Below are 26,603 nucleotides of genomic sequence, written 5' to 3'. Positions count from 1 at the left end.
TGAAAATGCTGGTCTGTACTCTGCTCAGTTGGGTCAGGTGTTATGTATATGATCAAGAAGACCATTTTAATTCCCAATTTAAACTTCTTCACTTGCAGTCCAATGACAATTTAGGCTTGTCCCTAACAAAACGTTCATTTTGATGGCAAAATTGCTCTTAAATGGCCAGAATCCCACATCACCTCTTCTTTAATCATTCAAGTTCTGGTATACTTTAAATTAATGGCATACTTGCTGCATTTCACAATGTGCAGTGAGCTGGGAAAGAATTCACCAGTGCCTTAAAAGCAAGTTTACGAGTTGTAGGGTACAAGGGTGCTGGAATGACTGGGACCGGAATCACCCACTCCTGGAGGTAATTGCAGCCCTGCACACCATGCAATTACAAGTGTTGGCCTTTGGAATGGGGAATAACCATGCAATCCTGCCATTACTGGCTCCTTTTCTGATGGCCATACCCGATTGTGGGGATGTTTCTGGCCCTAAGTGCTCTTTGCAGGTGTTAAATACGGGTCGGGGGTTGAGTGGCAGACTTAAAGGGTTCTTAGGGAAGCGTTAAGGAAAAAAAGATCAAGTCGGGAAAGAGGTGGTGCCTTATATGCAGCCCCCTAACTGAAGTCCCAAGAGGCTCTATGAAGTGCAGAAACACAGTAAAATCAAGCCCAGTGTTCTTGGAACCAGTCATTTCAATTTACAGAAGCTACCTACCTCTGGATGGTGTCTTGTTTGACTGACCAATGGGAAGCATTCGTACAAACCCCTTTCACTCAACATAGCATGTGAAGCTTTACAAAGCTTGTCACTAGGCCCAGTACTGTTTAGGTTCAATGTTTTTATTGAGATTTTACAGAAAACATTCTGCTGAACATTCTCCTCTGGTTCGCACATTAACAGGTTTGAGAAACACCCCCTCCACCATAGGTAATGTAAATGTCCAAATATTTGTAAAGCGCGACCAATTACCCGAAGGTGTCAAGGCGCTGGGGGCCGTCGGGAAGATTAAGCGAGCTATTGCCCAGAGTCACATGGTGCTGGGCTTATCTGCCGCCGGCACCAGGGATCGAACCGTGAGCCCCCGGGTTCCGGCATCAGTTGCCCTGGCCGCTGCGCCACACCTCTTCCACTGGTAAAAAGACAAGAAGTCTCAGCCATCCTACAGAGGCTTGTCCAAGGCCTTGGTGGGGTCGGGAGTCAAAACATTTGCAGGTCTTCTCAAGTTTGTGAACCAAGAAGAACTGGTCATTAAGAAGACATGTAATCTACGGAAAGTGAAAACAGAGTATTTTGAGATATCTGGTGGTGATGCCACATTAGCTTCATTAAGGAAGTTAAGCAACAAGTGAGGCCTTCTGTTTTATTATTACATGTTGAAATAGGAGAGTGGAGAACCAAAATGAGAGGGGACTGGGGTAAAACGCCCTATCTGCCATCTCCTTGTGACACTCCAGCCCCTCCCTAAATATCCCTCCCCTTACCGTGCCATGGTATGTGCACCACTGTATATTTAAATGTACTTTATTTTTCTTGAAGGATGGTCACTGGGCTGGACAGTCAAGGGATTGTAGCTGTTGATTGGCGAGCTCCGAGCACCTGCACCCAGTCAATACCTCCCTGAGAAACCTATAACTTCTCGCCCTCACTAACGAGTCAAGTATGGGAGGGGTTGTACTTGGGCCAGTTTGCAGCGTCACAGTAGGATAGACCCCAGGGCACCAGTGGCAAACAATCTCAACCTCCATGCTTTGTGCCCAGTAGCCCCGTCTGTTCTGTGCTTCACCCACCCCTGAACGTGGTCGACAGGTTCTCTGTATAACCTGCACTTCATGGGTTCAAATCCCTGTAGGTTTATCTCCTCCCTTCATCCTTCCATGGTCAGTAAAATGAGTGCTGTTGTCAGATTTCACAGGTTTCTTGGGTGGTCAGGGCAAAAATGAGCCTTCACCACTCCATCTTCCTGGTAATACTGTGGGCCAAGCGAGAGAGAGGCGTCTTGAGCCGTGGAAAAACCCCAGAGACAATAGTGCCTCTGATTGAGCTTGTGCAGAGTTCCCAGCCCAGGTGATGGATGAAAGGAGAATGTATCTCACTAACAAAGATAATGTCCGTACAAAATTTGGACTTACTCAAAGGAATAAACAGACAATTGTAAAGAAAGAGAACATCGGGCATAGGACACTGTTGTCCATGTGGGAAAGCGCTCTAGTGCCCACATTGGGGTAGCCTGCACTACATAAATAGTGCAATACAATATAATACGATCCAAATAATAATAATCATAATAACCTTGAATTTGTAAAGCGCACAGCTACCTCCGAAGTGGTTTCCCGGTGCTGGGGGCCATCGGGAAGATTAAGCGAGCTATTGCCCAGAGTCACATGGTGCTGGGCTGACCTGCCGCCAGCACCGGGGATCGAACCGTAAACCCTGTGGTCTGGAGTCAGGAACCCTGGCCGCTGCGCCACACCTCTTCCACAGATGTAGAAATGATTTATATAGGTAATAAGCAAATCGCGTTGGTCATTGGTCAAGAAAATAAGAAACAATGCTGAGCAGGGGCACCATAAGGGATGCTGATGGTTGGTCAGACAAACCTCAATGAGGAATAGTTCAAGGAGGGGTGCGGCAGCTGATGAGGGTCCCAGAAAATAAGACATGAGATAGAAACAAAGGGTCCTCGTCCAGGTGGGAGATAAAAGCACAGGACAGAATTGCTTGTCTAGTAGGTGGCAGAATCCGTCCTCTGCTGAGGTAGTACATGGTTAGCAAGTGCAGATGGCACAAGAAAAGCCAGAGAATCATTGGTCTCTGACTTCCATATATAGGGGGGCATGGGAGAAAAATGAAAGCACTGCCCACTGACTCGCTGTGCTCCCGCAGCACCCTTAAGGAATCTAGGATGTTTCACATGGTGTGGCCTACCCATATAGGAAGAGATATCATCTGAATTATTCACCTCCGGAAACAGAAAAAAATCTCTGCAGCAGCGGCATCATATAAACTCCTCTCCCCACTCTGGCTGCCAATAGGAACAGCTAGTAGAGGGAAAGGCAGGGTTTAGGGAGAGTCTGAGCACCATACACAGCTTCCTTCCAAAATTAAGTGAAGTCAGCAGACCAGCTGACTCAGGGGAGTGGTGATCCCCCTCTGTTCTGTATCATTAGACTTCCTAACCCCAGTAAACAGGCCAGTAGCTGGTCCTACTTCTATGTCCACGCAGAGCTCCAGATGAGGCCTAGCACACCATGGGCCATGCAGTAAGGCAGAACCTTTCCTAAAACTGAATAGCACCCAGTGATCTCTCCTGCAGAACTGTCAACCAGGATGAGGATATCCTCCAAAAATGACAAGGATTCCTTCCAATACGTCAATTACCATAAGAATGAAAGTTTACCAAAAACATAATTAGAAATGTAGATGTTCCATCAAGAGTTTCACAATAAATTGCTTTATTATTTCCTGCTTGTTTGTAGAAAGAAAGACCCCTTCAACATGTATTTTTCAGAATTCAATAAACAATCAATTCAGAAAGAATTTTCTGATGCAAGACGTGTTCTTTTTGGTTTTCTTCTAGGTCCTTCTTTAATAACAAGAGCTGTGATTCAGTAGAAAAGCCAATGCCAAATGCCAACAGGTGTTTCGTCGCCTTCGCAATATACATGCGACTTTTTCAAGGCTGTATTGGATTCAATCAGTATAAATTAACGTGTGGTGTTAATTCCGACCCACACGGTCCTCCGGCGTGAGTAATAGTTCTCTATAGGAGTATGTTACAATCGAAAGTAATATCGTGCGTGGATAGCGAATCCACGTCTGGAAATGCAAAATCAGCCTCACGCCGGTTGCCTCGAGTACAACCGGCGTGAGGCTGATTTTGCATTTCCAGACGTGGATTTGCTATCCACACACGATATTACTTACTATAGAGAAATATTACTCACGCCGGAGGAAAATAATTTCTGAATTGATTGTTTATTGAATTCTTACACTAAGAACACTGTGATGTTATTTATATTGTGTGCTAAGGGTTTTGTATCTATTTGTGTACTGTAGCTTTGTCACAGTCTTGTTGGAAGAGTTTGGTGGGTCTCCTCTCCCCTTTTAGCACCATACCAAACACTTATACCCAATAGATATTTTTAGTGAATATTTCCAGGAGCGCCTTCCCTATTAAAAAATACCACTACCTTTGCAATTGACATGTATTTTTCAGCCCAAAGAAGGGAGGAGTTGTGATCTTGAAGTATTGTTACAAATCACACTTTGTCTATGACAAAAAGACTGACTTCAAAATTGCCAACACGTGTTTCTCCCTTTGGGGGCATGCAAACCAAGGAACTTTTTTCAAGGCTAGTAGAAAAATGTACAGACCAAAAGAAAGATATGTTCGAAATGATAAGAAATGTTATAGGTGTTAATCCTCATTCGTGATAGACACCTCCATACGTGATTATGTGATTATTTTAACCTCTAGGTCTGAGTTAAAGTACGGCATAATGAGAAAATGAAATGAAACAGTGAAGACCGTTAGTGTCAGTTGAGAGTGCAGTTAAATTTAGCCCTCGGGTATAGAGATGACTATTAACAAGGCACTGGCAGATGTTAACTGTTTTTGCTAATATAAAGGAACTTAACCTGTTCTTATAGCTTGTTTGAATAATTTTTTTAAAAAAATTATGAAAGAGGAATTTTGAAATAAATCCTGCAAATAGGAATCCTGCAAGATAGAGAAGTAACTCCCAAAAAGCATTGAAAATGCAATCGGTCTCGCCTTTGATTAAGTTAAAGCCATTTGCATTGCTAATGGTATTATGTAGCAAAGCAAATGGCTTTAACTTTATAAAAGGCAAGGCCTATTGCATTTTTAATGCTTGTGTTACAACCTCTGGTCAAAACTATCCATCAACGGAGCCTTTTATTTTTAAGCGACAAAGAAAACACGTAGTCAGCTGCGTGGTAATGGGTGACACCAAACAAATGAATATCTGAGTGACAAAAAATCGAGTTTTAGTAACAAAGTGATATTTATAGCGCTAAGAAGGAGCAGAATTGATATATGAAGTGCCTATGTACGCATATTAGTATTATTATTGCTGTAATGATGTATGGGCAAGTCATAGCGCATGTCTGCTCTTTCTTGGTGTCCAAATATCAGATTACGATTTATTATTAATGATGAAAATAATAATGTTAATAATATAAAACATGGGTGCCTTATATCGCACGTTGCTCTTTCTTAGCACTACAAATATCAGATTATTATTACTCATAATACTAATAATGATAAACTGCTTAATTCATGCCAACATTTATTGGGAAAGCCAGGAAGACAGACGCGGATGACTCTGAGTGAGGAGTCCGCCATTTTGACAAACGGTAATTCTTACATCATGAGAGAAAGGACGACACAACAAATGCAGCATTTACAAGCATTTGGGGGAGGGGTTTGGGGCTTTGAGTGGGCCTGTACAATAGTCGGACATACCTGTAAGTGTGGGCGCCCACACATTGTTAAAGACGTTTAGTCTAGGCGCTAGTACGGCAGGCAGACAACGGGGCTTAGACATGGCATGCTAAGGGAAATTACTGTTCCTGGGTGGCAGCGAGGAGGGGTTATTTGGTTACGCCTTCCTCCTCCACTGCAAACTGCTAGACAGTTCATCTCTAGGCTCTGGGACATGTATATCTCGCACTGCGGAAAAACCGGTCTCGGAAAACTCATAGGGGAGTTAAAAACAGCTTCTCAAGCACAGGGGAAACTCCATCATTGCATTAAACTCCTCACACAATAGCAGGCGATGAAGGAGTAACTAACTGCCCTTTTATGTGCCTGTTTATTTTGCATTTATGAATGTATATTATTTTTGAATTCATCTTCTAATGCGCATTTTGTCTTACATGTGGCGAGAGCTCGTTTTATATAGGGTTGAACTGTTATTGTCTTCTTTACAAGGGAATGCGGTTATTATGTATTTATTGTTCGCTAATTACAATTCAGATCTAAGCACCAGCATGAACATAATACGTTTCTTGCCTGGCGCTCAGTTCAGTACCAGGGTCCCCCATTTCGAAGTGCGCTTCTCACCCCCACCCGTGGTCGCCCATTTGAGCTAACAACAGATCAAACAAGCATTTGCAATGCAATAGGTCTCGCATTATAAAAGTGTGAGCAGCTGGCATTGCTAATAATAATGCAACACTAGCTATTGGCTTTGTAAATGATAAATAAATGCCATTATGTGTTTGTTTTATAAAATAGATTAAAAAAGGCATTGTCATGAACAATGCCAATAGCTTAAACTTTTGCAAATGCGAGACCTATTGCATTGCAAATGCTTGTTCTGTGTGCAGCCCTAATTTCCTTTCCTCTGCGTGGGTAAAGACAAGCCAGCCATCTGTTCTGGGAACGTGGTCCTACGTAAACATGTCACCTTGCAGTCAACGTGGCGCTGGCTGGTTCCTGAAGAGCTCTTCTTAGGAAAGCACTCGCTGCTTCTTTAAATGACCAACTTCTTTTCTGCTAATTTTTATAGGTTTAGGGACGTTTCGTAAGAAATACTGTTCTTGTATATTTTTCTCTTTCGAGTTATTGAACCTATTATTATTCAGAGATCTAGGCAAACGTGTACAGACTAATGGAGAATTATGTACTTGGAAGCATCAGTGCTTTAAATGGAAAAAAAAAAAATGCAGGCACTAACTAAATGTAACAGAAGGGGCGAAGCTAAGGGCGTGGCTTGGAGACAAGCAGTTAATTTGATATGTTCTTGGTGTGAAACGGTGCACAATTACGCAGCAACAGTTCTGCTTTTTGTAGAGCATTCCTTTTGTCTATGTATTTGTTGTTAAATGCATATAATTGCACAAACATTGCAATGCACACACATTTTTATATTCACTGAATACCAGCGTATGCCCAGGACATTTGACAAACCATGGAAATATTTCTTGATTAAAATATTTTCCCTGATCTTTAAGGTGGAAATGTCCCTGGTTAGCTCAAAAAGGCACACCACCCCACACTCTCAGATATTCACCAAGTGGTATGCAAGCAAAATAAGCATACACAGATAAAAGCACAGATACTCACCCAATTATATGCGTTTCCACACAAGCCGGTACAGAAAAACGAAAGGAACAGAGGGCAGAAAGGCACGAAAAACGAGTGGCACAGAGGGCAGAAGGGCACAAAAAAACGAGTGGGACAGAGGGCAGAAAGGCACAAAAAAAAAGAAGGAAACGAGTGGAACAGAGGACAGAAAGGCACAAAAAAAGAGTGGAAAACGAGTGGCACAGAGGGCAGAAAGGCACAAAAAAGAGTGGCGCAGAAGGGCACAAAAGACGAGAGGAGCAGAGGGCAGAAAGGCACACAAAAAACGAGTGGAACAGAGGGCAGAAGGGCACAAAAACGAGTGGAACAGAGGGCAGAAGGGCACAAAAACGAGTGGAACAGAGGGCAGAAGGGCACAAAAACGAGAGGAGCAGAGGGCAGAAAGGAACAAAAAAAGAGGGAAAACGAGTGTAACAGAGGACAGAAAGGCACAAAAAGAGGGAAAACGAGTGGAACAGAGGGCAGAAAGGCACAAAAAACGAGGAAAAACGAGTGGCACAGAACAAGAGCGCACTGAAGCTGAAGAGGAGGGAGTGGGAGGGGGGAGTGGGGGCGGGCGCAGTGGTGAGGGCCGCAGTTGTAAAAGGCAGGGAGAGGGTGAGATTGAGGAAGGGAAAGATAGGGATCAAAGGAAAAAACAAGGGGGTGGCAAATGGTGTGCACTTTGATGTCCTCAGTGGCCCCGCGGCTCACTGAGGACATCAAAGCAAGTGATCAGGCAGTGCTTTTCAGGCTGCCAAATGGTGCGCGCGCCCAGGGCACATGCACTGTATTTGGAGGCCTGAAAAGCACTGTTTGCACTTCCAAAACTCGCTTACTATAAGTCTCGCCAGAGCAGCGCTAAAGCGCTGTCTCAGACGAGACCTAAAAATGTACCAAGGCACAAACAGATAAAGTGATTAATCCAGGATCACACGTTTTGGTTAAGTGTCTGGAAGAAGAACTCGGATCTTTTGACGGAACAAAATATACGGCAAAAGAAATTTAAATGCAGATGAGCAGGGCTTCTCTTCCCCGAGAACGTCTTCAGTAAACCACACTTACTGCGGAGTCGGACAGAAATCGTAGTCAGTGCACCCTACCTACGTCGTGGTGTTTTTGAGATGTACTAAACTGGAACCAGGAAATAAAGAACAGATTCTTACCCGTCCCGTTTGCATCTTTGATATTGGGGGACGGGGGTTGCCTTTCTTTAGTACACATTTCTGTGCAGCGCGTGTGTCGGAATGGCGATGGCAGAGGGGGTGGAGTCTCGCCACGCCTGGCTGAGCTGCTAAGGCACGGTCGGCTTTCACTTTCGTCCTTCGCAAAGCTTTCTTGTCTTTATGGGGCCATATGTTTGAAACACATGGCCCCATAAAGATAAGAAAAGCTTTTACCACAAACGTAAAGCAACCGCAGTCCAACTGGGACAGGCTCTAAAAGAGAAAAATGTACGTCACTAGATGTTCTTTTCCAATGGCTGGCCACCGTTTAGCATAAACGGTGACGCCAGCCAATGGAAAAGAGGGGCGGGGCTTAAAGCCCACTAGAGAAATCTACCCTGACTCATTAAATCTCGCCAGCGAGACCTAAAAAGGGATATAGTTTGGGTGATTCGTACACAAGAACATGTAGAGAGCTAAAGAGTTGATGCATTACAGTGGTATTCATGTATACCGTTTAATGTGGTCAAAAAGTTCCAACAGTAGGGTAGACAATGACCGAATGCTACTCCATCTGTGCGAGGTGAATATATCAAGCGTTCCAGCGAAGGGGTGGCAATGGTCGAGTGCCACGCGGACAACAAGAGGCAGATTGGCAGCGCTAAGTAGACATTGGGTGAGAGTCAGTTGCTGGTAATGCGGAAGCAAAAGGGGCGAGATTGCTGGGAGTTAGGCCATAATCTAACAAAGAGTATTCTAAACACTGGTCAAAAGAAAAGAGTAGAAATAAGAACGTGAATATGCTTACCAGTTTCCAGTTAGAAGTCCCTTTCGGGATTAATTCTCTGCGGTCCGTGATGGCAAAGCTGACGGCACTTAGATTGAACGCCATTTTAAAATCATTAGCAGTGGGTAGTCCTACATCTGTCTCCAGAGCAGTAAGACAAGCGCCACTGCCTAATTATTATGAGCGCCATTTTGGCCATAGCAGATTGAATTGTACTTAGATAGGGGACCACCTAATCAGAAGCAAAATTGCTATAGTAATTACTCCATTCAATAATATTTGTTGTGGTTAATAGGGATACCTGGTCCGCAGTGTCAAAGCTAATGGCGTTTGAGGTGGGTGCCTGTTATGAAGTCATCTAAAGTGAATGGACCTACATCAATTTTCAGGACGAGAAAACAAGCCTTTCTGCCTGGGAAGTGTAAGCGCCATCTTGCTCATACATATTTCTTTTTTTTTTTTTGCAGAGTTTTATAGAGCGCTTTACATAGCACCCGTTACGTTACATGAGGACACACATTCATTTTTTTAAATTTTTTTTTTTTATAGGAAAACATTTTACGAGAAGTGGAATCTCCTGCAGACCTGTATGGTCTCTGTTGATTTGAGCCAACACGAACCCTTCTCTAGTTTACAGTTTTATGACAGACCGGTTCTTGGGAGAGAGAAACTCCCTAGATACTTCAGATAAGGCAGTCCATTTATGGGCCCATGACATCACCTTGTATGAGGCCACCTTTACAAAACATTTAATACTCTTAAGTTACAGTGCTTTGATGCTGCAAGCATACCGTAGTAAAAGCCATGCTACTAATGGACTATGCGGTTTCCCCATAGGCGTTGTTTTTTTTGCCTCTTGACCAGCTCATGTTCATGAAGCGTGATGGGTTGAAAACTCACATTAAACTTAATTACAGGTCCATAGTGTGTGCACGATCTGTTCTGTCATTTAGGGTCAATTTGCCATTACACACAGGCGAATAGGTCTTGACGCAGTCCAAAAGTGATAGTTAACTCGCACTGGGGGACTAGGTCCTCTCTGAATGAGAATGCATGAAACCCTAATGCATTTCAGGTCTTTCTAGCCTCAACATAGAGGCACTGCTTGAGTCCATTTGTATATATTATAGAGTCCTGCGGCATAGCCAACTGAGAGACGCACATCAGCACATTACATTACTGTATCCCCCCCATTCATGAGGAATGTGTGCTTGACCACATGCTATTGGAAATGCTTTTGAGACATGGCCAACACTGATTTGGTACCGATGGAGCTCTGTCGCCCATCTCTCGTCCGATTCTGCTTAAGTCGACCCACCAAATATGTGAAATTACTAGCAAAATTAGACCCAGAATTGCCAATTCCCTTGCAATTCCTCCTTTGTGAGGGGAACCTCATAGTTATCCCTATTATCCCTATGAAGTTAGCAGTCCCTGGGTATTGGTAACTCCAGTGGGTGCAGCCTTCATGGCCCCAAACCTGGAGACCTCCTCAGGAGGCCCACCGTCTCAAAATGGCTTGATATCCCCCTCCGCCCTCTCTGCATAATCCATGGTGGCATTTGTTTCAACCTTCCAGCCGGACCTTATAAATAAAATAAATCAAAATAAAATGCCATGAAATAATATGTTAATTTCCTAGCAAATAATAAATTGACCGCTTCACCCAAGCGTCAAGTCTTAAATCTTAATCTTATGGCTAAATTTGCCCTTAAATTCTGTTAAGCTTTGAAAAGGTGCTTTATTTGGCAGTTAGGTGTCAGAGCAAATCAAATCTCCTCAAAGCGACTACCATGCTTCACAGCAATGATATCTAGGGCCACTGAACTATAAACTTCTGCGGCTGTGGCGCCTTCCACATAACAATGGATTTAGTGCACTTGCCATGTAATCTGTTCCACCATCTGGTACATAATTTAGAGATGCTAGCAAAAAAAATTTCTGTCTGGCATAAAGACATCAAACATTTTATGTGGCCTTATGTGATCCAGGACTTTGCACACTGAATGAGGACATGTCTAAGTCTACCTGATTTAAAAAACAAAAACACCTTAAAACGTGGCTGTTCTAACGCCGCCTCTACCCTCTACCTGTCTTTCAAGCGCCGAGAGGCCCCTCCGGGGACGAGTCATGTGCTGTATCAAGATTTAAATAACATAACATGACTGGTCACCTTTAAATTGTTGGGGGCTGTAGTTTGGGCTTCGAAATGGTACTACTAAAGTGAATCTTTTGCACAGATGGTATGAATATGTGTTACAGTGATACAATTGTAAAGAAATACTGCCAGAGAATGTTCCAAATTATGTCACCTATTTGAATTTTCCTGCTGCATAGTTTACTCAACAGTGCCGCATAATTTGGTCCACCCTGGCTGCATAATTAAAGAAGCCTTGGAGATTTCGGACTTGTCGACACAAACATGCATAGGAAAGGCAGAAAAACAAGCTGCCGGTGGCCCTTTCAAGCTGATAGCCTTTCCAGAGGTGATTCGCCTGCGGTGGGGCGTGAGGGGGAAGCAGACCTGGCCTCAGGAAGCGCCCGGGCACTCTGGGAATTATGCGGGCCATGTACTGGGCTGAAAGAGCACGGTCCGCCTGAGAGCGAGCTCCTGCCAGCTGACCAGATGAGAAATACAAGATGTCTTCTGGAAGAAATGCCCTGAGCTGCAATGAAGCCGGAATATATAGTGCAATAACTCTGTGTTTAAAGGCTGCCCCTCTCGTAGGATGCCGTGTTTTAATGCCAATATTGAACAAGGTCCCTTTTATCCCTGTTCTGCGTCTGCTTTAGAGACCACACAGCCTGGAATGGAGGGCTGGAGCATTAGCTGGCGCCGCCGCCAAAATGTGCTGGAAACAAAGCTTAACCTGCCAAGAGCCGCCCTAAAACAGGGAGATTTAAAACCACGCCCGGCTCGCACTACCACACTGCAGTGTTATTGTATGTCTGGGGCCTCCGAGAAAAGAACATGGAGTTTGTGTTCTGTTGCGGGGCTAGAGGGAAAATGAACCAGTTTTTAAGTAAACTGACCCACAGAGGTAATTTTTCTGTAAGAGTTTTATGGAGTCCCGTCTTTTTTTTAAACTAAAAAAGACTTGCATTGGAAGGCAATAGTAAACCACATTTACTGCTGGTTCATTTATAAATTGAATCTTCAATATCTACTAAGTACCGACCAGTTAGTTAACTACTGCCTTAGGGACGTATTTACAACAAAATGGCGAAGCGTGGCGTTAAGCAAAAACTACTAATGCCACGCTCCACCGTTCTGAAAACGAGAATAATGCGGCGCACCCCTCCATTTCCCCTAGCGTTAAATCTAGCTGCCTAGTGCTAACGCAGGCAACCCTTGCACCATAGTGGAAGGGTGTCTGCGTTGGGAGGAATGATTGTGTATCTGCTGGATGGCCCCTTCCTGCACAAAAACAATCCTGCATGCCGATTTGAAACTCCTATGTGTGCAGCACACATCGAAGTTGAAAATCAGCATTTTTTTAATGATGATTTATGTGCAGGAAGGGACCATTTCTCCTCGTTTCGCCATGTAAAGACCAGGTTTTCCCTGGTCTTAATTTTGGTGCTGCCTCCTATTTACGCCACCCTTGTAAATAGGGGGCAGCGTCAAAATCAATGGGTGTTACAGCGGATCGCCCACCGCAACTCTCAGTTCTAGCACCTTTCACGCTAAGTGTAGCATGAAAGGGAGCTTTATTTAGAAGGCGTGTTAAACCATGTTTAGTGGCTTAACGCCACCTTGTGAATAAGGCGAAGGGTTTATAGCCAAAGGAACATCATGAATAATGACGTTCCTGTGGCGATGGGGGCCTCTAAATATGCCCCTTAGTTCACCAATTCACACTTTCTGACTATGTAAAGTCTTCAATTCATGGTGGGTCAGCTTGTCAAGGCAAGGTTTTCCAACATCACCTGGGGGAAGCACAGAGCATGCATAGCAGCTTGGAGCTGCAAATTCGGCTTGTTTTCTGGAGGGGCGCATCGAACATGTAAGTTCAAAACATTACGGCCCTGATTTTGAGTTGCACGTTACTGGGGCCGTGGTATAATCACCTGTAATCTTACCATTACTGCCTGGTAAAATTGCCCCTGTACCATGCAGTTATGGTGAAGACTTCATAAAATGGGGACTTACTGTGTGGGACTGATTTTTCTGGTCCTAAAACCACACACACTACCCTATTCCTGTGGTTCTAGTGCATACATTTACTACCTGCTCTGAGCAGGTGGCAAATGTGTGTGTAGACATGCAGTGTGGTGTGGGATGTGTGAGTAGAGGAGGGTATTGGTAGCTTTTGGTCTAGCAAAGCAGAGCATTGTATGCTCTCTCGGTAAAAAAACACAAAATGTGGAATGAGGCTCGGCTGCTGCTCCAGCCAAAGCTGAAAGCAATTTTTGTGGCCGGAATAACTGGCTGGAAAAATCATACTTACAGCGGCGGCTCCTGCGATAAGGCGGAGGAGTGTTGCTCCCGCCGCACCAGCAGTTCCAAAAATGTGAAAAATAAAATGATAAAACAGGTTTAAAACCCGTTTTATTATTGTTTTGTTTCTCTTGTGCCGAGTCTTGGGTGCAGGGTCAGGGTGGTGACAGGCTGGAGGGGGAGTGGTGGGCACTGCCTTCACTGCACATGTGGGTTTGGCCGGTTTGGCCGGCTGTCTAAGGCCGGCCAACTCCAGCTGCATTGCTCGGGTTGAAGAGAGCAGGCACCGGCCCTCAGTCTGTCCTGGAGCGCAAATCATCGGCGCTCGGGCCAATCCTGAAGCTGCTCTCATTCATGAGTACAGCTTCAGGATTGGCCGCAGGGCAGACTGGGAGCCTGTGCCTGCCTGCAGCAGAGAGGAGCAGAAGAGCGCAGTGCAATGCTGGACGGCGGCAGGTAAGCTCCTTTTATTTTTTTTTCTATTTGTCTCCATTGTCCCCCATTACTCCACCTCCACTCCCCCCTCCCCAACCACGCCTCTGTTCCCTGGCACGAGCCGCTCCTGCATACTTGTTTATCCGATACCCAGTAAAACTGGGTGAGGTAAAACCAAACTTCTCATAATTGGCTGAAACAAATTAACAAATAAAAAAATGCGTCAATTTCGCTCCACCTAAGTTCTAATCAGGATCTAAGTGTATAGCTCCAGAGGACATCAACACCAATGTCCCACTCAAAAGTCTTAAGTAAAGACAAACAACAATTTCAAACAATTCAATTGTGTTCCTTAATTACACACACTACACCTTCAAATGTTCTTTAATTGAAAGAATACGTTATGAAAGTTACTGGTTTGATATTACATTTTCAGTCCCATGTGGATGCAGGAAATCATGGTATCTCAAGTTTTACCTCCAAAATCTGTGCTCCATTATGTAGACTGTAGCTTGGAGGAGGGGTGAATACATTGCATGTACATGTAGAGTAATTCATTCTTGATCTGACCTCTCTGTAAACATCCAATACATATGTCTGCACACATCAGTGCACGTACTCTGGATTTGGTAACATAATTTCTGTCCCACTTTAGCAGCACAACATACAAAGCTACAAAATTGTCCAACTAGCAATGGGTAAGTTGCCAAAAGGAAAAGATCAGGGGCCTAAATACAGAAGCATTGTACTGGTACAAAAAGAAGGCCAGTGTATTTGCCCCTTTTCAGTAGCTTGTGTGACAAGAATTGGTACAAACTAAATTAGCACTTAGGCAAAACACGAAGCATATGGATTTCATAATTTTTTCTTTTAGTGTTTACTTATTCAGAAATTGATAATAAAGTATTTTCATCACTTTTAAAACGTGAAACGCTCCACTAAGTATTAGGCTAAATTGGTTTGCTTCTTTTTGTATCATACAGGTTCCAGAAATAGCGCAATTCGTTTTTTAGGTCTAGCCTAGGCAGCGCCTGCGCTGTCTCTTCGAGACATGCTGTATTCAGGATATAGGCATAAAGCTCTGCCTACTTTCTGCCCATCTTTTTAATTGGCTCCTGTCCCTGTCCTTTGTAAATGGTGGCCTTTCATTGGTCATTAGGCTTAGTAGTCACTCCTTAGTACCACCTTGTCTCTTCTTGTAACCTCCCATGAGGATAACCCCTGTTACATGTGTTGTTATGCCCTAGGTTTTAATTACAGCCTCAATGCACTATTTTCTCAAAGGTCTTCAGACAGGACACTCGCTTGGTCCTAAGTTGCGCTGGCATTAGTTACTTTACTCACTAGCACATCTCACATTTATTTTAGACCTTCTATAAATTTCCCTTCATCAGCTCCAAATAGAGTACAACCAAATCCGGAATTAATATAATAATTCTTTTATCACATTTCAAAGCTACTAATTCTATATATGTACTCGTGGTACTGTCTTGCATGCAATGTATTATGGGTTGGGTGGATTTACCCTATCTTCTGCAGTGTGCAGTACCATATGGGACCAAAAGTTTATGATGCTCACTGCGGACCTCTAGGAGCAGCTTGCGGTACTGCACCTAGACAAGCAGCGCTGGTGCCTTGCTCACTAGGGACCTCTAGGAGCAGCTTGTGGTACTGCACCTAAAAAAGCTGTGCTGGTGCCTTGCTCACTAGGAATCTCTAGGAGCAGCATGCGGTACTCCACCTAGACATGAAGTGCTGATGCCTTGCTCACTAGGGAAGTCTAGGAGCAGCTTGTGGTACTGCATGTAAATTTCCCTTCATCAGCTCCACAGAGTACAACCTAATCCGGAATTAATATAATAATTATTTTGTCACATTTTAAAGCTACTAATTGTATATATGGACATAGCTATTTCAATGTACTTGTGGTACTGTCTTGCATGCAATGCATTATGGGTAGGATGGATTTACACATATCTTCTGCAGGGTGCAGTACCATATGTGACCAAAAGTTTATGATGCATTACTAGAGACCTCTAGGAACAACTAGCGGTAGTGCACCTAGACAAGCAGTGCTGGTGCCTTACTCACTAGGGACCTCTAGGAGCAGCTTGCGGTACTGCACCTAGAAATGCAGTGCTGGTGCCTTGCTCACTAAGGACCGCTAGGAGCAGCTTGCGGGACTGCATCTAGACATGCAGTGCTGGTGCTTTGCTCACTAGGGAACTCTAGGAGTAGCTTCCAGTACTACACTGAGACCTACAAGGCTGGTCCCTGGCTCACTACGTAAGCATTTTCAATGCACTAGGCCTCGCATTACTGAAAGTATGAGCTATTGGCGTTGCATTATTATCTGCAACACCATTACCTCAAACTATCAGTAATGTGAGACCTATTGCACTGCAAATGCTTGTTTAAAGAAGGTTATCCATGTACTATGGTTTCAAGATCTCTGCGAAATACAACACAACAAATAATTTATAAGAAATACACACGTTTTATACAGTTAGCAACAGTTCGATAGGTAATCTATGCTTTCCTAGTACTAACATCTTTCCGTGATAAGGATGAGAGCTAAATATATTAAAAAGAAATTTTCTTCAGACTAGAAATTCCATATCAGTGGCGTAGACCCCTGTCCGTACTGATTGAGAGAGGTGGTCTTTATCTTGTAACCATCTCACCCAGTTTACTAATGCTTCTAGAGGAAAGACACCACAAGGTTTCCATTCAATCTTGCATAGCTCTTTCCTGATGGAATAACGTCTCGAAACTTGATCTTCACAAATACATCTCTTCTGGTGAAATAATGTCTGGAAACGTGGACTTCACAAATTCTGTGACATTTTAATACATCTTTTATAATTTAATGAACTTTACAAAGTTGCAACCTTTTCATATAATAAGTGCTAGCTAAAAATTCTGCAAAAAATAAAATAATCTGGAAACCTACTTTCTTCAGAAGAATTCTAGTTCAAAACATTTGATTATGAGGAAAAAGTATTTTCAGGAAAGTTCACCTGCATGTGAAGTTTTATGAATGGGACAAACTTTACAACTTTGTTAGGTTACAAGCTCTTGGCCTAACCGAGAATTTGGCAGACGGTTACTCCGTCATAAACGAGATGGTTAGTAAAGTAGAGTGAAAGTTTATAAAGCGCTCGAATGCTGGGGCATCTTGGCGCTGGAGAGAGCAAAGGAAAAACGTGGAGCCCGGAATACAGATCGTTTCTGAGTGGGAAAGAGGCAAGTTTTCATTTGGCCCCGGAATTTAGACCGAACTGGCTGGAATCTGATAAGAGGAGGCAGCTTGTTCCAGAGTTTGGGCGCTAAGTAAGAGAGGCATCTATCTCCCCATTTAGCTTTCAGGGACATTTACAAGTGCCTGATTGGCTGATCTTAGTAAGTGTCTAGGGGTGTCCCACTGGAATAATTTCTGGTATTCCATTGGACTACCTCCACACAAAGTTTTATGAATTAGACACAATGCCTTAAATTCAATGCCCTCTTTGACTTGAAGCCAATGAGGGTTCCTAATGGCCCCAGATATGGTATTGAATTGGGGATATTTATTAAGGTACGGGCTGCCGCATTCTGCAGAGACTGCAATTTAGTTAGCTGCCATTTATCGATCCCAAGATAGAGGGCATTACAGTAGTCAATCCAGGAAAACACAAGTGCCACCACAACGGTTTTCCTTAATTCGATTGGAAGAAACTGTAGAATCGTTCACAGTATCTTTAGTGTGAAGTAGCAGGTTGAAGTGACCTGATTATTCTGACATGAGAAGCTGAGCTGTGAATCAAAATTTACACCCAAGTTTCTTACTTTAACCACTGGTGTAGGACATGCTCCTGCTGTTGCCGGCCACCACATAGAGTTCCAGATAGGCAAGCCAGTGCCGAACTCCATGACTTCAGTCTTCTGCGTGTTTAGTTTGAGGTAGTTAAGGTGCATCCATTGTATGATGCGATCGAGGCAGCTATAAAATCTAGCCAACGGCGCATCTTCCCTGGAAGCAATGGAGATTATGATTTGTGTGTCGTCGGCGTAAGACACAAGCGAGAAGCCGTGGTCTTTAACTAGTTTGGCAAGTGGAGCCACGTATATGTTGAATAGTGTAGGTGAATGCGCCGATCCCTGAGGGACCCCACAGGGGAGATGAAATGTGTTCGATTTAAGATTCTCCCAGCTGGCCTTATGTTCTCTGCCAGACAGGAATGAGGTGAGGGGGGCCAGTGCGCTCTCTCGAATCCCACTAGCCTTTACCCGTTGCGTTAGAACTGAGTGATTAACCGTGTCGAAAGTGGCTGATAGGTCAAGTAGGATCAAAACAGCCCTGCCACCCCTGTCAATTTGCCAACGGATTTCCTCTGTGGCTATTACCAGTGCAGATTCAGTGGAATGATCTGAACGGAAGCCATGTTGTGAGCTGTCCAGCCCATTATTGGAGTTAATGAAAAGATTCAGCTTGTGGTTTATAGTTTTCTCCAACACGTTAGCTGCAAGCGGCAGGCAGGAGATTGGCCCATAGCTTGTAAAGTCCCCTGGTTCCAAGGAGTGTTTCTTTAAAATGGGCCTAACACACGCATTTTTCCAAACTGATGGAAAAATCCCAGACTTTAAGGTAGTGTTTAGTACGGGGGTGAGAGTTGCGCTGATCAGTTCAGGGGCTCTGTGAATGATGTTTGGTGGGCATGGGTCCTCTGGTGAGCCAGACTTGGTGGTGAGTATGAGATCATTCGCGGAGTCTAGTGTCAGTGACGAAAAGCTGGTCAGGAGATTAGGGGCTACTGAGCCCTCCTCCAAATCACACAAAGGCATGTTGAGGGGAGGGGAGTCCAAATTTTCCAGTTCCCTGTAGATAGTTTGGACTTTAGATTGGAAGAACGAGGCCATATGATCACACAAGTTGATCATGGGAGAACCGATTGCCCTGTTGGAGCTTAGATATCTCTGAGACAGTCTTAAAGAGCTCTCTTGTCGAGTTCTTAGCCTCCTTTATCTTAGTCGTGTAGAATACCTGTTCTAATACTTAGTTAGTGTCTTATTATAGTTATTTTTAGCCTCATGGCTTTAGTCCATCCTCCACTCACGTTCACTGCGCCTACATTTAAGATTTTAAAATTTTTAACTCTGAGGAGTACCAAGGTGCAGTGAGTATGTGTCTCTGTCAGGGAGCTGGACTTAGAGGAGCCAGTTGATCTATAGCAGATCTGACCCAGTTATCAAATTTGTCCGCATCAGTGTTGGAGTTAGATGCTAGCGTCGGTACATTTTTGGCCAGCAGTTGTGAAAGGCGCCGGGGCAGATATTCTGCCAGGACCGTGAGAGGATTGGGGCTGGACGACTTACTGGGGGAATCAAGGTGAGCTCAGTAGGGAGATTAAAGAATATTGCCCTATGGTCAGTCCAGGTAAGCGGAAATATACTGTCAATCTCAATTGCGGCGTGGTTGGTAAACATACCATCCAGTGTGTGTAGCGCATTATGTGTGGGACCCACTACTATCTGAGATAGACCATGGCTCTCTAAATTGTCCAGAAGTGACGCGGTTGCGGGGTCAGTGAGCAGTTGTAGGTGAAAATTAAAATCAACAAGTATAGTAAAAGAGAGGTATCTATACAGGATTCCAGAAGGGCGAGTAAGCCCTGAATAAAAGGTGGCTTAGGCCCTGGAGGCCTGTAGAGGAGCAATCCTGGAAAGGTAGCCTTGTTGTTGATCTTCATGGAAAACGTCATGGCTTCAGCTCCGGGAAGGGGTCCTTGCTCAAATTTGAGCTTGCATTCAGCTCTATGTATGATAGCAATACCACCTCTTGATTGACCCACTCTGGGCACTGAGGCGAGTGAGTAGCCAGGGGGCAAAGCTTCTATCCAATCGGGAGTGGAGGTGCGTGTAGCCCATGTTTCAGTAAGGAAAAGCAGCTCGGGACTAGTTAGTTGCAACAGGCATTCTATATCCAGGTTATCCGTTCTGCCTTATTACAAGTGTTTTAAATCCTATGGTACTTGCAATAATGTGGGCAGCATATCCTTTATGTTTGTGATGGAGTACCCATCCGCCGAACTATAAATAACGCCCTCTGTTTCCTTTGAAAAACTTTGCAGGAAGAATTATCATTATGTTGTCATTTTACAACCCCCTAGAAGCCATGAACTATCAATTAAGTCTTCTGTGAAGGGCAGTTTATTAGTACCTGTAAGTGGGATTTCACCACATCAGAGGTGGGGATTCCCTGTTTCTTCATGTGCACAAGGAACTTCTGGCCTTTCTGGACTGGCAGATTGATATGATACTTGGGTCCACTAGGCGGTTCAGCGGCGATTGCCACTCTAAGCAAGGCAAGATTGACACTGAGTCTCGAGGGAAAAAAAGAACTCACAGAAGAACATTCTATCGAAGCATCTACATAAATGTCATTAGAAAAATGGTGTCCATGAAATCAGGATCTTTGCGACTGAATCTAACCCAGCTAAAATGTCTTTTTAACAGCACTTATCTGTTGGCAAATGCCTCAATTCCCCAAAAAGACCAGTTGTGTCGGGCTGTTAATATGAGTTGTGCACTCAGAATGAGAAGCTGTCCTTTAAATCTATATATGGGAAACAGAGATTAAATAAGCACAAAAACCAAAGCAGAAATGCAGTTTTGGTTCTTTGCTCCTCAAAAGTGCCAGGGAGAAAATTAACTCGAACTGGGTGGGAACATGGGCTTACCTCACTCATGAACAAGTCACAGGTTGCAAACACGCGCTCTTGTTTGACCGCCAGCACCCTGCAAGAGAGGAGGACAAGAATGAAGTGCAAAAGAAATCCTTCTACAACCCTCACTGGGTATCCACAACATTGACTGCCAACAGTGGATGTAATCACAGACGTCACTCAGGCAGATTTGACCTTGTAACTTTAGGCAGCAGGTTAGTAGTTCATTCCCACTAGGTGAATGCTTGAGGGTCAAGGCGGCCTCAGGCAAACCCATTCTGCAGGACATGGTGTCTGTTCTGTGGGGCCTGGTGCTCTTCATGTGGACTCAGGAGATGGCACCTTCCAAACTAGGTAGTGAATGGGTCACATAAACATGCACTAGATTTACAGCTGACGCAGTGCTTAATTTGTGAAACAATAAGTGCCAGGGCCCTTGTCAGGAGGCTGCTGCAGCTAGCACCATAGAACCTACCAACACTGCCAATGACGGTACCTACACAACTACTAGCCTTCACACTGCTATAACTGAGACAATTCAGACTGTTAGACGCCCCAAAGCTCAAAGAATGGTATAGGCGACATGTATTTGTTCTTTTCAATTATTAAATAACTGTTATCCTACTCATCTCTAAATTATAGAAACAGATGGCAGCTGTCACAAGTGCCATTGTTGACAATTAAGTGCTGGTGCCGAGCACCGGAAACTACCAGCTCAAATTAAGCACTGTGCTAATGATTGCTGCAATCGGTTTATCAAGTGTCTTGTTATATTTTTAAGATGGTGGGTTTGTACATAACGTTTAATTTTGTATGTGCAGATAATGTATGGTGTAAAATGATCTGCATGAACTCTGGTAATACTTATTAGTATTAAATATCCTGCTGTGGTAGGTAAATGATAGGAGTCTCTCTGGGTTGGAATGTGTTTGTTGCAGTGCATACAGTGGGGCGATGTTGGTGTTGTCAAATTGGAGCTGCGGATAATGGGACGTGCTTAAATGTCGCACTGCTTGACAGTTGTTGGGAAAGGGATCTCAACAAGCACTGGGCTTCATTTTCGCAGTGTGGGAAGTATCTGCGCCACCTCTTTACCACCAGAAATTCGTTTAGAGCAGACTGTTTCTTTCAACAAGTTATATCCACAAATGTACAAAATATCCAGGGTTTCTCCTACCTCCCCAGGGCATCAGCACCAGGCTCAGAAGGTTGTGTTTGAATGCTCCGCAAAAACCCCACTTGGCCAGCCACTTCTTCTCTTCCTCACACATGGTGAACATTTTCTCAAAGCTGGCCAAGTCTGTCTTAGAACATGAAATGTTTGCTGTAGTCTGAGAATTCCAATGACATGAAACAGGCTTGGTTGAAAGAAAAGGTCCATGGACGTTGCAGGTTTCAGTTCATACATAAACCTACCATCTCACCCTGCAGTGGTATAATAGAAACTTAAAGGCCACACCTGACATATATGTTGAGAGTGCTCAGAGACTCCAAACAACCATGTCACCTGTGGTCACTCACCCAAAAACTCCTCCTTTTTATGGCAGTCGGGTTGGGTGGCCTGGAGCTTTCAGTTTTAATGACAGTCGGCTTTCAGCAAGTCTCAGATCCCTCAGTTTTAAGGAGAGAGAGGTTCTGACTTACTCCCTTTGTAGGGGGACCTTGCGGTGTTCTGGTCTTTTGTGGTGTGAGAACCTTAGTTTTAACTACATTTGGGATTCTGTCACCATCTGAACCCCCAGTTTTCATCACAGGTGGCTTCTACGTGCGAGGCGAAGATGTGTTGAGCTCTGAAGGCTGATTCCTTTGCATTGAGAGGCAGCAGGCGGCATTTTAGGCGATAAATAATCATGGACATATCATGTGAAAAAAGGGCCTGTTATACTGTTGGGGGCCAAAGTTCATATGATGTCACTTCCTGTGGTGGTGTTGGGGGTTTGAAGGGCACGTGGTGTCACTTCTTCTAGCCCTCGCAGTGTGGTGAATTGATATCTATGAAACCTCCACTGTGACATAACATAACGTGTATTTGAAAAATGCACATTCACTCAAATGTATTTTGGTGCTGAATAACAGATATTTATTGTTACCCAACTCAAGGGTACTCATTTCATGGATCACAGAAGGATGAAAGGCTGAGTGGACCTGCTGGAATTTGAACCTGTAACTATGAGGTCGAACACAGGTCCCTACAGTGGACAAATTAGTCTACTAAGCCACCAGACCCAGCTGTGGGGCAGCCAGTGAGTAAGTACATCAGGTTCACCTTTGCACAATAAGTTATTGCAGGCTCATCTGGCATGGCATTTAATCTTGTTATAATATTATGGGCTTTTCGGCGCGTTGGTTCTAGGAGAATATTCTAATTTTACGACAAGACCGTCTGTCTCTGTTCTGAAGGTGGGATGCCCGAGGAAAAATGCATGTCAAAATATCTAATGTGAAGACAAACTTCCTACCTTGCTCAACCATCGCACACAAAGTGCTACAGCAATATTCCATATAGTAGAGAATGCCATTAGCACCAAAGAGATACCGCAATCATGTTATCTGCTTGAGCTTCCTGTATACAGTTTCCTTTACCTCACTTCCTCTCGGGACAGGAGCTCCAGTAGTTTTGAGATCTCTGCAGGGCAGTCAGGTAAGAGGAGGGAGAATCTGCAGAGCCTGCCGTCGAGGGCCAGGCCGCGGTCCACGCACAGCCGCAAGAGCGGCAGCTCCAGGTTCCCACTACACAAGACGATGGCCACCCTGAAATTAGATACAAGAGTAAATACTATGGGTTAAGACTAAAGACAATAATAACTATATTCACATGAAACACCAGGACCATGAAGAACTTCTAGGGGGTTACAAGGTTTTCTACTGAACTACAGTTCCCAACACCATTGGTGCTCATTTGATCTACCTCAGAAGGATAACAGGCATTACTAATATTTATACTATGCTCATATTTGCCGCACGTGCACTAATCCACTGAGCTATCTCACTGGCAATGAAACAATTGCTGAACAAGAGAGCAGGTATTAGCACATTTATTCACTGTGATCAGTAAAGTGGTACAGAAAGCGCAGGTGTTTGAACCAGGCACTGCATAGTCTGTGAGTAGGTGTCACAGTGGAAACCAAGATGCTGGTTTTTCACTGTGTTTCTTCTATATTATATCAAGAAAGCGCGATGCAGGATACCACACAGGTGGATATTCCAATACACAACTTTCCCAGCTAAAGTGAGGCATTTTGAACTACTCTATAAAACCCTACTGGCTTGTAGGAGGCAGCTAACTCGAGCCATCCAATACTTGAAGTAAACCTCTCTTTCTGGGTGTGGGGGACACACAGTGGGGTTTCACCATCTTATTCTTGGTCAAATCAGTCTCCCTGCATCCTCACGTACATCCAAAAAAGTACCAGAGGGAAAAGCGAGGAACCCTACTCTGGATATGTCAATAAACACAATGTAGTTTTACGGTCAGTGTGTGTGCCTCAACCTTGAACCTCTCTTGGGAGTGAGATGCTGCATCATTGGACTGGTCCCTCCAGTCAAAGTAGCACATCCACTGAATAGCGAGCAGTGCATGCCCTTCTTAAGCATTAGGGAATTGTATACAGAACTCATAGGTTATTTTGCTGCTAAGTTAGTCTTTGCTATAAAACCATGCCGAGATTAAGTGGGGAGATGCTCTCACCAGCCGTGTGAAGTGTGTGAATGAAGATAGTAGACAGGTTGTCCATTCAGACTGACTTGTTGAAAGTTGTCAGTCAATGACAGCTGACACAATTGGCTATGACTCGAATGCAGTGCTTTCACAGAAGGAGGTAAAGAATTAAATAACTATTCCTCACTTTCTTCATGTAGAGCAGAAAGTCAACACTCCTTAATACATTTTGAGTTGCAGGCTTGTGGTTGGGTGTCCCAGTGGTCAAACTGCTCATAAAAGGAACATAATTTGGGTTATGACCCGACCACGGATGCTTCATTGACCTTGTCATATAAGGGAAAGGTGGAAATTTCTCCGGCTGATTGTCAAGAATGTCATCAACACTGATTTGGTACGTTTTCAGGGTAGAGCACGTTTTTGTCGGAAAGAGTGTCCGTGTGAATTTCTCAGCATGAAGGACTACCAACAGAAGGTTGATAAGGAGTCGGACGTTTTGTTCACCTCGGTGGATTTAGACATTTTGATGGGAAAACCCATCGGTTAAAGTGCCTTTTAAATGATGGAGAATTTGATTACAGAGGGTCGGCTTTGGAAATCAATGTTGATGGCGCATTTGCAGCCATTTTGAAACTGAGTGAAGGTTTGCCGACAGAAAATGACTAACCAACTGAAAGTAAAGCTCAGATTGGGCTGCTTTGTTTTACAAAAGCAATGTGTGCATGAAAGGCACTGAAAGAATTTTAAGATGCAGATTATGGTAGGCAGGTATACAAAAGGATGTTGAGATGTATGTACAAGATTGTTAGCTGTGTGGTTTGAAACATAATAAAAAAAGAAAAGGTAACCCTCACCAAAATCAGAAGACAGCGGATGGCGAACTGGGTAACACCGCAAACCCGGACTCTTGGAGTAAGTTTGAATACAGAGGTAGTCCAACCACCTACCCTACAGGGCTTATTATACCCCTATCATGGCATGACCAGTGCATCTCCCTATGTATTCATTGCATGAGTGTGTGAATATATATATAAAACGATAGGGTTCCAGACATATTGTATTGGCATACTTTGGTCCTGATGAAGGGCACCTGGCCCACATGGGCAACATACAGATGGTCATAACATGTACATCAGATCAGTGACACAAAGGCCATAAATTGTGTCCATTGTCAAGGAATAGTACTAAACCTCACAATGGGGGTTTTAATCTCACCAGGGTGACCATCATTAAACTTAGATTTTAAGGTTACATCCTAATTTCAGTAGTAATATTAGTAGCTCCCAGAACCTGGTCGAGCCCACCCAGAGTATGATCATTCTTGGTGAACGGCCAAAGGATGAAGCATGCCATGAGAAATTCGTGGGTGAGGGCTCCTTTAAAGCCTTAGCAAGTTGTCTTAGCCGACATCCCTAGGCGTTCCAGCTTTTGATGGGGTACCTTATCCTTTTTGATTATGCTATGACGACATACAGGTAGAGGATAACATTTAATATACATCTCCGCCTTCCCTCCTTTTTTGAACGGTTGTGTGGTTTGGTCAACAGGTGAAAAGTCATGACCCATCCCTTCAATGAAGTGCATTGATCAGAGGGTCATTGGACAAAGATGCGTTCCATCTCATAAGGCTGGTGAGTGCTACGATGAAGAAAAGGGTTATGCACCCGATATGGCTGATTTGTACGGTAAGTCAATTGAGTTAAAATTGTCCCTTGACCACCACTGAAAGGGGGTATTGAATTATTAACACTGGTCACAGGTCTTTTTGGGGTGGAATTCCTATTGCAAATTGCAATGGATAATGGTGTACAGGTTGGTTTAGTTTCTGCGGAAGAGTCTTTAGAACGCAGTGGAAAAATACATTTGAAATCCTCACTGTGCCATCTACAAGGCAATGGTTAATTGAGTTGTCAGGTAAATGATATAGATAACAAAGGTTCCGGTACTTTCATTTAAGGAGGCAGTACAAACAAGACTGTGAGTGCATCACATCATATTATACTGCATAGTACTAAACATTGTTAGAGCAACATTGTTACAAGTTTTTATGCAAGGGAAACTAGTAAACATAAAAACAGGGTGGAAAGAATTGTAGCATAAGTTGAAGTACACCAGGCTCTGAAGGAGTGCTATAATAAGCATTATGCAGCTACCATTATACCAGGGTATTTTGTGCACATAAAGGACCCCGACGGTGCTTCAGAAATTCTGCCTTCCAGGGACCACAGCAAGTAGACAAGATGTTGGGGGATGTTGTCAAATTGATAAGTCAGTCAGTCAGTCAGTCATAAGCTTTTATTCGATATGCAAGATATCTTGTAAGCA

General features: G+C 43.9%; 1 protein-coding gene across 2 annotated transcripts in view; it reads right to left on the bottom strand.

The window, feature by feature from the left end:
- The window catches only part of LOC146867392 (uncharacterized), a 171,780-nt gene that overhangs the window by 7,157 nt on the left and 138,020 nt on the right, over positions 1-26,603 (bottom strand). For both annotated transcript variants that reach the window (XM_085605077.1, XM_085605083.1), the window contains exons 10-11: positions 23,204-23,371; positions 20,636-20,693 (exon numbers count right to left, since the gene is read on the bottom strand). In XM_085605077.1, the coding sequence (XP_085461203.1) occupies positions 20,636-20,693; positions 23,204-23,371 (226 nt within the window). The remainder of the gene's footprint in view (positions 1-20,635; positions 20,694-23,203; positions 23,372-26,603) is intronic.

The sequence above is a fragment of the Triturus cristatus genome, chromosome 1_2 (genome assembly GCF_964204655.1).
Source record: "Triturus cristatus chromosome 1_2, aTriCri1.1, whole genome shotgun sequence".
Lineage (NCBI taxonomy): Eukaryota > Metazoa > Chordata > Amphibia > Caudata > Salamandridae > Triturus > Triturus cristatus.
Note: the sequence above shows the minus strand (reverse complement) of the source record. Positions and strands in the feature narration are given on the sequence as shown.